This window comes from Myotis myotis, unplaced genomic scaffold, assembly GCF_014108235.1.
Source record: "Myotis myotis isolate mMyoMyo1 unplaced genomic scaffold, mMyoMyo1.p scaffold_m19_p_22, whole genome shotgun sequence".
In the NCBI taxonomy this organism is placed as follows: Eukaryota; Metazoa; Chordata; class Mammalia; order Chiroptera; family Vespertilionidae; genus Myotis; species Myotis myotis.
In genome coordinates this window covers 307-11,282 of record NW_023416327.1, presented here as the reverse complement: position 1 = coordinate 11,282, position 10,976 = coordinate 307, and the positions used below count along the sequence as shown (strand labels likewise).

General features: G+C 60.7%; 1 protein-coding gene across 1 annotated transcript; it reads right to left on the bottom strand.

The window, feature by feature from the left end:
• Window positions 1-5,912: 5,912 nt before the first annotated feature.
• MEX3B (mex-3 RNA binding family member B) lies at window positions 5,913-10,461 on the bottom strand. The gene is made up of 2 exons (XM_036355532.1): window positions 9,834-10,461; window positions 5,913-8,974 (listed from the first exon to the last, which is right to left on the bottom strand). Exons 1-2 carry the CDS (start codon window positions 10,081-10,083, stop codon window positions 7,482-7,484), a joined length of 1,743 nt encoding a protein of 580 aa, XP_036211425.1. The 5' UTR covers window positions 10,084-10,461; the 3' UTR covers window positions 5,913-7,481.
• Window positions 10,462-10,976: the final 515 nt, after the last annotated feature.

Below are 10,976 nucleotides of genomic sequence, written 5' to 3'. Positions count from 1 at the left end.
GCCTTCCCTCCAGGCCCGTCTGAAGGCGAGGACTTGGGCTTGGGAGGCGGGCTGTGGAGAAAGGCAGCCCCGTGACCGCCCCGCCGCAGGGAACTGCTCTGCCCGCCGACGGGAGGGGGGGCCCCCTGCATCGGGGGATCGGGCCCAGGCCTTCGCGGGAACAGGGGTTCACTCCCGATCCCTCGAGTGACATTTGCCCTGGGAAGTGCCTCACGTTTAAAGAGTCGACATTTCCTGGACTTGAGCCCCAGCGTCACTGAGGAAAACCACGTCTTCCTCCGCTGAGATCAAACGACCTCATGGAGGTTTGGGAGAAGGCAGTGACGGCGACCCTATGACACCGGGTCAGAGGTGACACGCGAACTCATCTTTTCGGTTGATTTTTCTTTGTTCAATGGCATTTAAACATATAAAATAAATATCAAAAATATACGTCTTTGTTTTACGATGGTAGCAAAGATCCAAAAATGTCTCTATGTGACACGGCACCAGAGTTAAGTTAGGGTTTTTCAAAATGCTGGCACGCCGAGCTCGAAAGGTTCGCCATCGCTGGTCCAAGGAATGCTTTCCAAGTCCCAGTGCATAGCGTCACCCGACATCCCACAAATGCAGGACGGAATAAAAAATTCACCCGCCGGCGTGGCCCCGTGGCTGAGCGGCAACCTAGGAACCAGGAGGTCAGGGTTCGATTCCCGCTCAGGGCACAGGCCCGGGTTGCGGGCTCCACCCCCAGTGGGGGGCGTGCAGGAGGCGGCCGGTCCGTGATTCTCTCTCATCATCGATGTTTCTCTCTCTCCCTCTCCCTTCCTCTCTGACATCAATACAAATACAGTTGGTTTTTTGTTGTGGTTTTTTTTTAAATCGAGCCACTTCCACCATTCGCTCGGGCCCCCACTTCCCATCACCTGTGAGTGACACCGAGGGGCCCTTGTCCTGGCTGACGGGAGACACCCAGCTGGGCGTTGGTATTTAATCAACGGGCTGCATTGGGTTCCGACGCCTGCTTGGCAAGCCTCGATCGCGAGCGATAGAGAGTCCGGCATCCTTTTCTCCTGGGTGCCCTCTGTACATCAGCCCCTCCGTTTCCTCCTCGGGCGCCACCCTGAGGGGGTCTGAGGGTGACTCTCTTCCCGTGACGCGTGAGAGGCACGTCCCGCTGGCCGCGCTCCTGTGTCTGACCCTGCGTAGGAGTTGCTCTGTGACTGGTTCTTACATATACACTAGAGGCCTGTGCACGAAATCCGTGCACGGGGGGCGGGGTGGGGAGGGGGGGTCCCTCAGCCCGGCCTGCAACGTCTCCAATTCAGGACCCCTCGGGGGATGTCCTACCGCCGGCAGTCGGACATCCCTCTCGCAATCCGGGACCGCTGGCTCCTAACTGCTCACCTGCCTGCCGGCCTGATCGCCCCTAACCGCTCTCCCCTGCCGGCCTCATTGCCCCTAACCGCTCTCCCCTGCCGGCCTGATCGCCCCTAACCGCTCTCCCCTGCCGGCCTCATTGCCCCTAACCGCTCTCCCCTGCCGGCCTCATTGCCCCTAACCGCTCTCCCCTGCTGGCCTGATTGCCCCTAACCACTCTCCCCTGCCGGCCTCATTGCCCCTAACTGCTCTGACTGCCTGCCTGATTGCCCCTAACCACCTCTGCCTCAGCCCCGCCACCGTGGCTTTGTCCGGAAGGATGTCAGAAGGTCGTCCAGAAGACGTCCGGTCTATCTGGTATAATTTTCATATTACCCTTTTATTGGTATAGATAATCAATAAAAGATATATATATATTGATTATTAGAGAGAGAGAGAGGAAGGGAGGAGAGAGAGAGAGAACATCTGTGATGACAGAGAATCATGGATCGGCTGCCTCCTGCACACCCCACACTGGGGATCACTCGAGCCAGCAACCCAGGCCTGTGCCCTGACCGGGAATCGAACCCTGACCTCCTGGTTCCTAGGTCGACACTCAACCACTGAGCCACGCCGGCCAGGCTATGAGTCCCTTCATTTTGGCCTCCTGTGCTCAGATGTCAGCCTTGCCTCCCCCCTGCCCCCCACCACGGCCCCCACAATATCAGCAGAACACCCTGGGGAGGGCACCCCCAAAACAGCACTAACTGTCCATCTTCTTTAAAATATATGTTTATTGATCTCAGAGCGGAAGGGAGAGGGAGAGAGAGAGGAACAGCCATGATGAGCGAGAATCACGGATCGGCTGCCTCCTGCACGCCCCCCACTGGGGATGGAGCCCAAAACCCGGCCTGTGCCCCGACCGGGAATCGAACCTGGGACCCTTCAGTTCACAGGCTGACGCTCTATCTGCTGAGCCACACCAGCCAGGGCCTGAGGGTCCATCTTTATGCATTTGAGTGTCAGGACAGTCTCACCAATGTCCAGGCTGTGAGTGAGCCGCAGGGGAGATGGGCCTGCTGCCCGCGGCCGGGTCTGTCCCGCTGGGTCAGGTAAGTCCACCTGGAGCCTTGCAGGATGGTCAGCAGCATCCCTGGCCCCCACTCGTGAGAGCCCAGTAGCCGGCTCCCAAGGGGTCACACCCCAAACTCTCCCCAGAGACTGCCCAGTGGAGAGGGAGAGGGATTTGCAAAAACAACGCCCCCTCCCCTGCCCCTAAGGACCACTAGGGTCCGTGAGAAAAACACGGAACAGTAATTAGGGGCCCGGCCGGTGTGGCTCAGTGGATAGAGCGTCGGCCTGCAGACTGAAGGGTCCCGGGTTCGATTCCCGGCCAGGGCACATGCCCGGGTTGTGGGCTCCATCCCCAGTGGGGGGCGTGCAGGAGGCAGCCGGTCCATGGTTCTCTCTCATCATGGATGTTTTTATCTCCCTCTCCCTTCCTTTCTGAAATCAATAAAAATGTATTTTAAAAAAATAATATATCCTAACACTGCATGTCAACAAAGGGAAAATATAGGCCATGCGAGGGTTTGCCAGCAGCCTCGCTATCTGATCTCTTTTCATTTTCCAAAGCCGCGAAAGGCACACGGACCACGACACATCCCGCCCCCCCCCCCCCTCAGCCCTCCCAGGGAAGAGCCGATGAGAAACCCAACCGATCCGGGCGCTTGCTGTCTCCTCGCTTCCTCTGTAATTCTTCTGCTAACGGACAAGCCAGTCACATTACCGAAGACGTAAGTGCTGCCCGGCCGGTGTGGCTCAGTGGTTGTGCATTGACCTAGGAACCAGGAGGTCAGGGTTCGAGTCCCGGTCGGGACACAGGCCCGGGTTGCGGGCTCCATCCCCAGTGTGGGGCGTGCAGGGGAGAGCCGATCCGTGATTCTCTCTCATCATGGATGTTTCTCTCTCCCTCTCCCTTCCTCTCTGACATCAATCAAAATATATTTTTTAAAAAAAGAAGTGTAAAGAGAGTCTTGGTTCCGTTCTAGGCAATTGGGGGAACAGTCGCCAGTAAAGGGGAAAATGGCCCGGAACCTCGCTCCTGGCCCGGCCTCGCTCACCTCCATCCTTAAGGGGGAAGACGGGGTCTGGGAACGTTCCAGAGTCGAGGGCGACCCCAGAAATTTCCCAGGCGAGGCCTTGCCATCGCCGCCTCCCACCCCGGATGCCTGTGTCCTGCCCTCACGCACCGTGTAACCCAAATAGACCAGGAGGTCCCGGGCCTGGGCCAGGGCAGCGACCACATCGCCGGACGTATAAACACACAAAGGGGTTAGCAGGTACCACGAGTCCATATTATAGGCCCCTCTGAGGACTCCCCTGCTCACTGTCAGCCTCCCCCGCCCCCCCCCCGACCCCCGCAGTCCAGATTCAAGTAAGAGCTTGCCAGCCCCGGCCGGTGTGGCTCAGTGGATAGAGCGTCGGTCTGCGGCCAGAAGGGTCCTGGGTTCGATTCTGCTCAAGGGCACGGACCTCGGTTGCAGGTTCCCCGGCCCTGGTCGGGGCGCGTGCAGGAGGCCACCCATCGATGTGTCTCTCTCACATCCATGTTTCTCTCTGTCTCTCCTTCTCCCTTGCATTCTCCATAAAAAAAATCAATGAAAAGCCCTGGCTGGTTTGGCTCAGTGGGTAGAGCGTCGGCCTGCGGACCGAAGGGTCCCAGGTTCGATTCCGGTCAAGGGCACATGCCCGGGTTGAGGGCTCAGTCCAGCGTGCAGGAGGCAGCCGATCCATGATTCCCTCTCATCATGGATGCTTCTCTCTCTCCCTCTCCCTTCCCCTCTGAAATCAATAAAAAAAATAAAATAGAAATCAATGGAAAAATATCCTCGGGTGAGAATTAACAAAAGAAATAAAGAAATAAAAGCCCGCCCCATTCTGGGCAGACAGGGCCGTGCAGGGGCCGCTGGCCGGGCAGTTGGCTGGCCATTCCTTGGTCTGGTCAGTCCTCAGGGTCACTCTCCCCCAGGGAGGGGGGCTCAGGCCCAGGGACAGCGGGCCCCCCCCCCAGCGCCCCGGGCCTGGGAGCAGGTGAGGCCCAAACAGCAAACAGAAACTCCTCTCAAACAACAAACAGTTCACACCAGCCCCTGTCAACACCGATTAGCGATTAGCGAGGCTGCCGGTGGGAGCCTATTAAGACCTGCAAATCCGGCTAAGGCCTCCCCCAGAAACCCTCAGCCCGCCCCCCCCGCCCTTCCCCCGGGAAGCGACCCCTCATGACACTCACAGCAAACAGCCCCACGGCCGCGCCTCCCCCTGCGGGGCCCAGGCAGGCTGGGCAGGGCTCCGACCTCCGACCTTCCCGGGTCCCAGGCCTTTTTCTTTCCTGGGCTCCTTTCTGCCATCGTCATTTTTTTTTAAATGTATTTTTATTGATTTTAGAGAAAAAGGGAGAGGGAGAGAGAGACATGATGAGAGAGAGGATCATGGACCGGCCGCCTCCTGCACGCCCCCCACTGGGGATGGAGCCCGTCACCCTGGCCTGTGCCCTGACCGGCAATGAACCCTGACCTCCTGGTTCAGAGGCTGCACCCTGGCCGGGCCATAATATTAAAATTTAGCCCTGGCCGGTGTGGCTCAGTGGATAGAGCGCCGGCCTGCGGACTGAAAGGTCCCAGGTTTGATTCCCGCTCAGGGCACAGGCCCGGGTTGTGGGCTCGAACCCCAGTGGGGGGCGTGCAGGAGGCGGCCGGTCCAGGATTCTCTCTCATCACGGATGTTTCTCTCTCTCCTTCTCTGACATCAATAAAAGAAAATATATTACATTAAAAAAATATATTCAAATGTATTTTTGACATAACTTTAAATGCTTTGGGGATGTTCTTAATGGTTCAGGCAAAATGTAATAGGCTTGTGTAGGCCTGAAAACGCAATCTTGGCCGCCTTTGAATGTTCTCATTTCCTTTTGAAATTATTTTGTCTTTGAATTAAAAAAGAAACATTAAACATTTTCCTTGGACCCTATAGGATCGTGGGCCCCCGGCTCTGTGCCCGCCCTGTCCCATGGAGCAGTAAGCCCCGAGTCAATAGAATCTTGCAAATTTTTAAAAAGATTGTTGCCACCCGAACCGCTTGGCTCAGTGGGTAGAGCGTCGGCCTGCGGACCCAAGGGTCCCGGGTTCGATTCCGGTCAAGGGCACGGACCTCGGTGGCAGGCTGCTCCCCGGCTGGACCCTGGTGGGGGCGCGTGCAGGAGGCGACCCATCGATGTCTCTCTCTCTCTCTCTCTCTCTCTCTCTCTCTCTCTTCCGCTCTCTCTAAATCAATGGGAAAATATCCTCGGGTGAGAATTACCAACATCAACAAAGAAAAACTGCTGCCACGGCCTATCCATCCAACCGAACGCAACTCTGGCCTCCGTTCCTTAAAAAGCCCAATCTATCGATAAAACCACCGACATCACATGCCTGGACGTTAGAGATTTCAACCCGTCACTGAAGAATGATTCCTCACACAAGGTCCCCCAAAAAGGCTCGAAAAGAAAAGTCACCACACAATCTAGATTTTCTTCCATATTTTATTTATATAGAAATACTTAAAAAATGAAGTAGCACCATGACTTAAGTTTTACCTTTATTATGTAGAACTTTAAATGTCAGAAAAATAAAACTCTTGATACAATTTCAAATCTTGTCTCAGCAAATATAATATTAGTATTTGACCATGAGGTTAAAGGCCCTTTATCATAAAATAAAATATACTTTGTGTTTTTTTTTAAACTTTGCTCAGTAAAGTACATTTAAGCTCAAGTAACGTCACCTACATATACATAAACGAGTGGTAAACAAATGTATTAAAATAGAAATACTAAAACTATAGATAGTGGCGTAACAGATTCCCCGGAACGTTGCACTGCATTCTACTTATTACAAATGTGGTTAGGAAGCTCCGGCAGCCCCTTCCGATGCGTTTGTGTTTCCGTTCTGCTTGTGTTTTGTTTTGTAATAATATAGAATAAACTTTTATGTTTTCTGTCACTGAATAGAAAAATGCTGGGCGACGTGGAGCTGGGAGATCCGTCCGAACCTATAAAAACTCTCCATCCCAACAGAATACTGTCCGAAGCGCGGCACGTGTGCGCGGTTGGTTTGTCACCCGTCACAGCGCCCTGATTATCAAAAGAATACAGTGTTTTGTTCTTCCGCCAGGAGGCCGTACTAAAAAATAAAAAAGATTTAACCCAGCTACAAAAAAGTTCACTGAACTTAAATTAAAATACTTGTAAACATCTTTGCAATATGAAATATAATTTTTCAAGTCAAAAAAGAATAAAATACTTCAATCTGTAGTAATTGCGATTTCTCTTTTAAAACTTTTAAACGTTTTTTTTTCTGGTTTTTCTTTTTTTTTTTTTAATATATAAGAGATATGTTACAGTTTTCTCTAACTTTCATAAAGCTGCAGTATGGGGGGGAAGGGGGGAAAGGGGGTGTCTCCGGAATTCCCGGCCCTTCTAGAACACTCGGGAAGGACCCACGGGGTTCTAGAACCTTTGGGAAGGACCCACAGGGTTCCAGAACATTCCGGGAAGGGCCCCCACGGGTGTTCTGGAACAAGCCTCGGTAGGAACCCAGCCACAGGGAGGGGGAACACACTAAACAGGCCACACATCCCATAGCACTACTATCATCAGCATCTTCATCCTAACGAATGACTGTCCGTGGTTTTCCTACTTGAAGAAAATGGAGAAACTGGTGGGTATTTGTGTGTTTTTTTCCTTCTTCTTCCTCCGGAAGCTTGCTACTAAGTACAGTGTAAAAACTATCACTAGAAGGTCGCCGTTCCTATTATGTATAGAGCATGCATTTTCGGGTGCTTCACAGGTGCGTCCCGAGCCGCAGGAATCTTTGCAGAAATCCTGGCAAGTCCCTTTGTTGGAAAAAGAAAAAAAAAAATGTAAAACTGTGCGGATAATCCAGCTTCCCGGGCTCCTCTCTGATCTTGAGCGGGGCGGGGAGGAAGGTCCGGCACCCACCGGGCACCGCAGGGACCGGCGGGCGGGCGGGCGGGCGCCGGGGATGAGGATGGAGACGCGGGGCCCCCTCCCCGGGGTGCGCCCCGGTGCGCGCGCGCTGCGCTCAGGAGAAGATGCGAATGGCCTGGGTGACGGCGGCGTGGCACACCGGGCACTGCGGCTGGCTCTTCTCGCAGATGCGGTTGGCACACTCCATGCAGAACAGGTTGTGGCCGCAGGGCACGAGCGCGGCGATCACCTCGCTCTCGAAGCACACGGAGCAGTCGCGGCTGCCCTTGCGCCGCAGCCCCGACGACGACGACGTGGAGGAGCTGGAGGACGAGCTGGAGGACGAGGACGAGCCCGAGCTGTCGGACGGCGGCAGGCCGGGCAGCTGCGCCCCCAGCCCGTTGGCATAGGCCGCGTAGGCCAGGCCCCCTCCGCCCGGATCGCTGCGCACCCGACGGGCCAGGTGGTGCTCGCCCGCCCCGGGGGCCATGGGCAGGGGCGGGGACAGGCGCGGGCAGCCGGCGCCCGGGTGCAGCCGGCGTTGCACCAACAGCCCCAGGTTGGCGTTGGCGGGCGCGCCGGGGCCGGGGCCGCCCCCGGGGGGGAAGACCACGGAGGAAGACGAGGCGGAGGAGGAAGAGGCGGAGGAAGAGCAGGAGGAGGCCGCGGGCGCCCCGGGACCCCCGCCGGGCGAGCGCTCGAACTGCTGCGCCCAGAGCAGGGGCGCCCCGGGCGGGGGCGCGGGCGCGGGGTCGAAGGCGGGCGGCAGCTCCGCGCAGCCGTCGGGGGGAGAAGGCGCGGGGGGCTCCCCCGCGGCGTAGGCGTATCCGTTGCCGTTGTTGTTGTTGTTGCCGTTGTGCGCGAAGCTGAGGGCGGGGCTCGGGGGGCTGTAGTCGGCCAGGCGCGGGGTGGCGGCCGCGCTGCCGCCCCCGCCGCCGCCGGTCCCCCCGCCGCCGAAATACGAGTCCGTGGAGGCGCTGCCGAGGGAGCTGGAGCTGTCGTTGCGGTAACTGGCGAAGGGCTTGCGGCCCGGGGTGGGCGTGATGCTGGGGGTGGGCTTGCTCCACAGGCTGCCCGGGCCGGCCCCGCCGGCCCCGTGGTGCAGGTCGAAGCCCACGTCGGTGCCGTTGGCGTGGAAGTCGTTGTCGTCCGTGAGCTCGATGATGCCGCCGGTGCGCAGGGCGATGTGCGCTTCGATCTCCTCGCGCGCGCGGTCCACGTTCTCGGGCATGCCCGTCACCTCGAACACCGGCTCCTTGTCGCGGCTGGGCGTCACGATGTACGTGTGCGTCTGCTGCTGGATGCGCTTGATCGTGGCGCCCTTGGGCCCCACCACCAGCCCCACCACGCGGTAGGGCACCCGCACCTGGATGGTGGTCTGGCCGGGCAGGTTGGGCGGGCCCGGCACGGCGCCGCCGCCGTTGAGCGCCGTGTTCTTGTTCCTGGAGGCGCGGATCATGGAGAAGTGCTCGGCCGCCGAGATGATCTCCCTGCGGGCCATGGCCACGTCCTCCTTCCTCCCGGTCACAACAAAGACGGGCTCCTCCCCGCGCACCGGGGTCTTGATGTAAGTGTTGGTCTTCGCCCGCAGCGCCTTGATTTTACAACCTGGGGGGGGGGGATGGGGGGGTCGGGGTGGGGAGAGACAGACAGACACGCCCATTACCCCCGGGGATGAGCCAGGGGACTCGGGACGGTCCGTGGTCCAGGACGGCGGAACGGCGGCAGGACCCCTCCGGCAGCGGCGGCACAAAGGGGGCGGCTCCCGCCCGGACCCCGCGCGCCGGGAAGCGGGTCCCCCCACAGCGAAGCGCTCGAGGAATAGCCCTCGCGCGGCCCAGCCCTTCCCTGGCGACTGCAGTCGCCCCGTAGCCGAACCCCCGAATCCCAGCAAAGTCATCCGGGAAGGGAGATGCGTCCGGGCCCCCGCGGGGCGCGCCGTGCGCCCTGAAGACGCGGCGGAGGGGGTTGTGGGGAGACAGCCGGAGCCCGGGTCCCCCAGCGCTGGGGGGCGCGGGGGGCTCGCTGGGAAAGGGGGCTAGTCCCGGGACCCATTGTTCCTCATCTGGGCTCCATTATGTTCTGCAGAAATGCAGAATCCTCCTCCATCCCCTGCTCTCCCTCCTCCTCCTCCCCCCTCCCAATGGACTGGCGAAGGCCCCCCTCCCCCAAGCATCTCCCATTGAAACTGCCTTTCCCGGGGGTCGGCGGGGCGGGGGGCGCCCGGGGAGGAGGCGGTGGTGTTAGCAGGAGCGGGGCATCCCGCCGTGGCCGCGGCGTGGGTCTGCGAGGCCGCCTGCCCGCACTTTCTTTGTCTGGGGCGCCGGCCCTCGGCGCGGCTCGCCCTCCCTCCCCGAGGCTCCCCGGGCTGCTCCGCGCGCCCCGGTGCCTCCCGCGCCCTCCCCGCGAGGCGGTGGCCGGACACCCCGGTCTCACCCGCCGGCTCCCCATCCTCGGCCGGACCCACCTTGCCTGCCCACGATCTCGGCGACGTGCTCCGAGCTGGGCACCGGCACGCACTCGGTCATGTTCACGCTCTTCTTGCGCGGCTCGTTGTCGTACAGAGAGGCGCCCTCGTCACTGTCCAGCCCCAGCAGCGACAGCTGGTCCAGCGCGAGCTGCAGGGCTCGTTGGTCATCCAGGGTCTCCCCGCCGCCGCCGCCGCCGCCGCCGCCGCTGCCGTTGCGCTCCAGGTCCGCAAACAGCGAGCTGGGCATCGCCGGGCCGTGCGCGCCGCGCCCCCGCCGGCCTCGGCCCCGAAGCTGCGTCCACAAAGGCGGCCGGGGAAGCGGGGCGCTCAGGGCCGGGGAGGCCGGCCGGCTGCAGCGGGCTCCGCGGCTCCCCGCTCGGCGCCGGAAGGAGTGGGGCGCTCCGTGCGCGGCGCGTCCGGTGGCGGCTGCGGGAGCCCCCGCCTGGGTCCCCACCCCAGGGCTGCGGGCGGGCGGGCGGGGCGGGGGGCAGAGCTGGAGCGGCGGCCGCGCGCGCGCCCCCCCTGGGTGCCCGGCTGGCCGGACGCAGCGCCGAGAGGGCAGAGCGAGCGAGCGGGCGAGCGCCGGCGGCGTCCTTTCGGGGGCCCCTCCCCGGCTCCTCCGCTCCCTCCCGCCCGCCCGCCCTCACTCGGCGCGTTTTCCTTCTCCGCTCCCCGCCTCTGGACTGAGCCTCCGCGGCCAGACGGCTCCGGAGGGGAACGAGGGGAGGCGCGACGTCACCGGCGGGCGCGGACACGACGATGCCGCTGACACTCTCGCTGCGGGAGGCGATTGGCGCGCGCCGGGCGGGGGGCGGGCGGAGCCGCGGGCTGGGCCGGCGGAGCGCGAGCGCCCCCCAACCCTGCGCGCCGCAGCCCGGCCTCCTCCTCCTCCTCCTCCTCCTCCTCCTCCCCGCCGCCCCGCCCCCGCCGCCGCGAACGCCTCTCTTTGTTGTCTAATGCGGGACCAGCAGGCTCGGGACACTGGCCTGGACCTTCCAGCCGTGGCCCGTCCCTGTCCCCAGGTCCCCCCGCTCGCGCCCGAGCGAGAAAAGATCGCGCGTCCCCCGCTGATGACGGGCCCGGCCCGGCTGGGAGCGCGGTCCCTACCAAGTCCCGTTAGCGCCCAGCAATAAGCCAGCC

Bases quoted from the DNA above. Each gene is read 5' to 3' on its own strand.
- MEX3B (XM_036355532.1), bottom strand. From the start codon at position 10,083: ATGCCCAGCTCGCTGTTTGCGGACCTGGAGCGCAACGGCAGCGGCGGC. The intron at 8,975-9,833 runs GTGGGTCCGGCC...CCCCCCCCCCAG, and splicing joins CGAGATCGTGGGCAGGCAAG to GTTGTAAAATCAAGGCGCTG.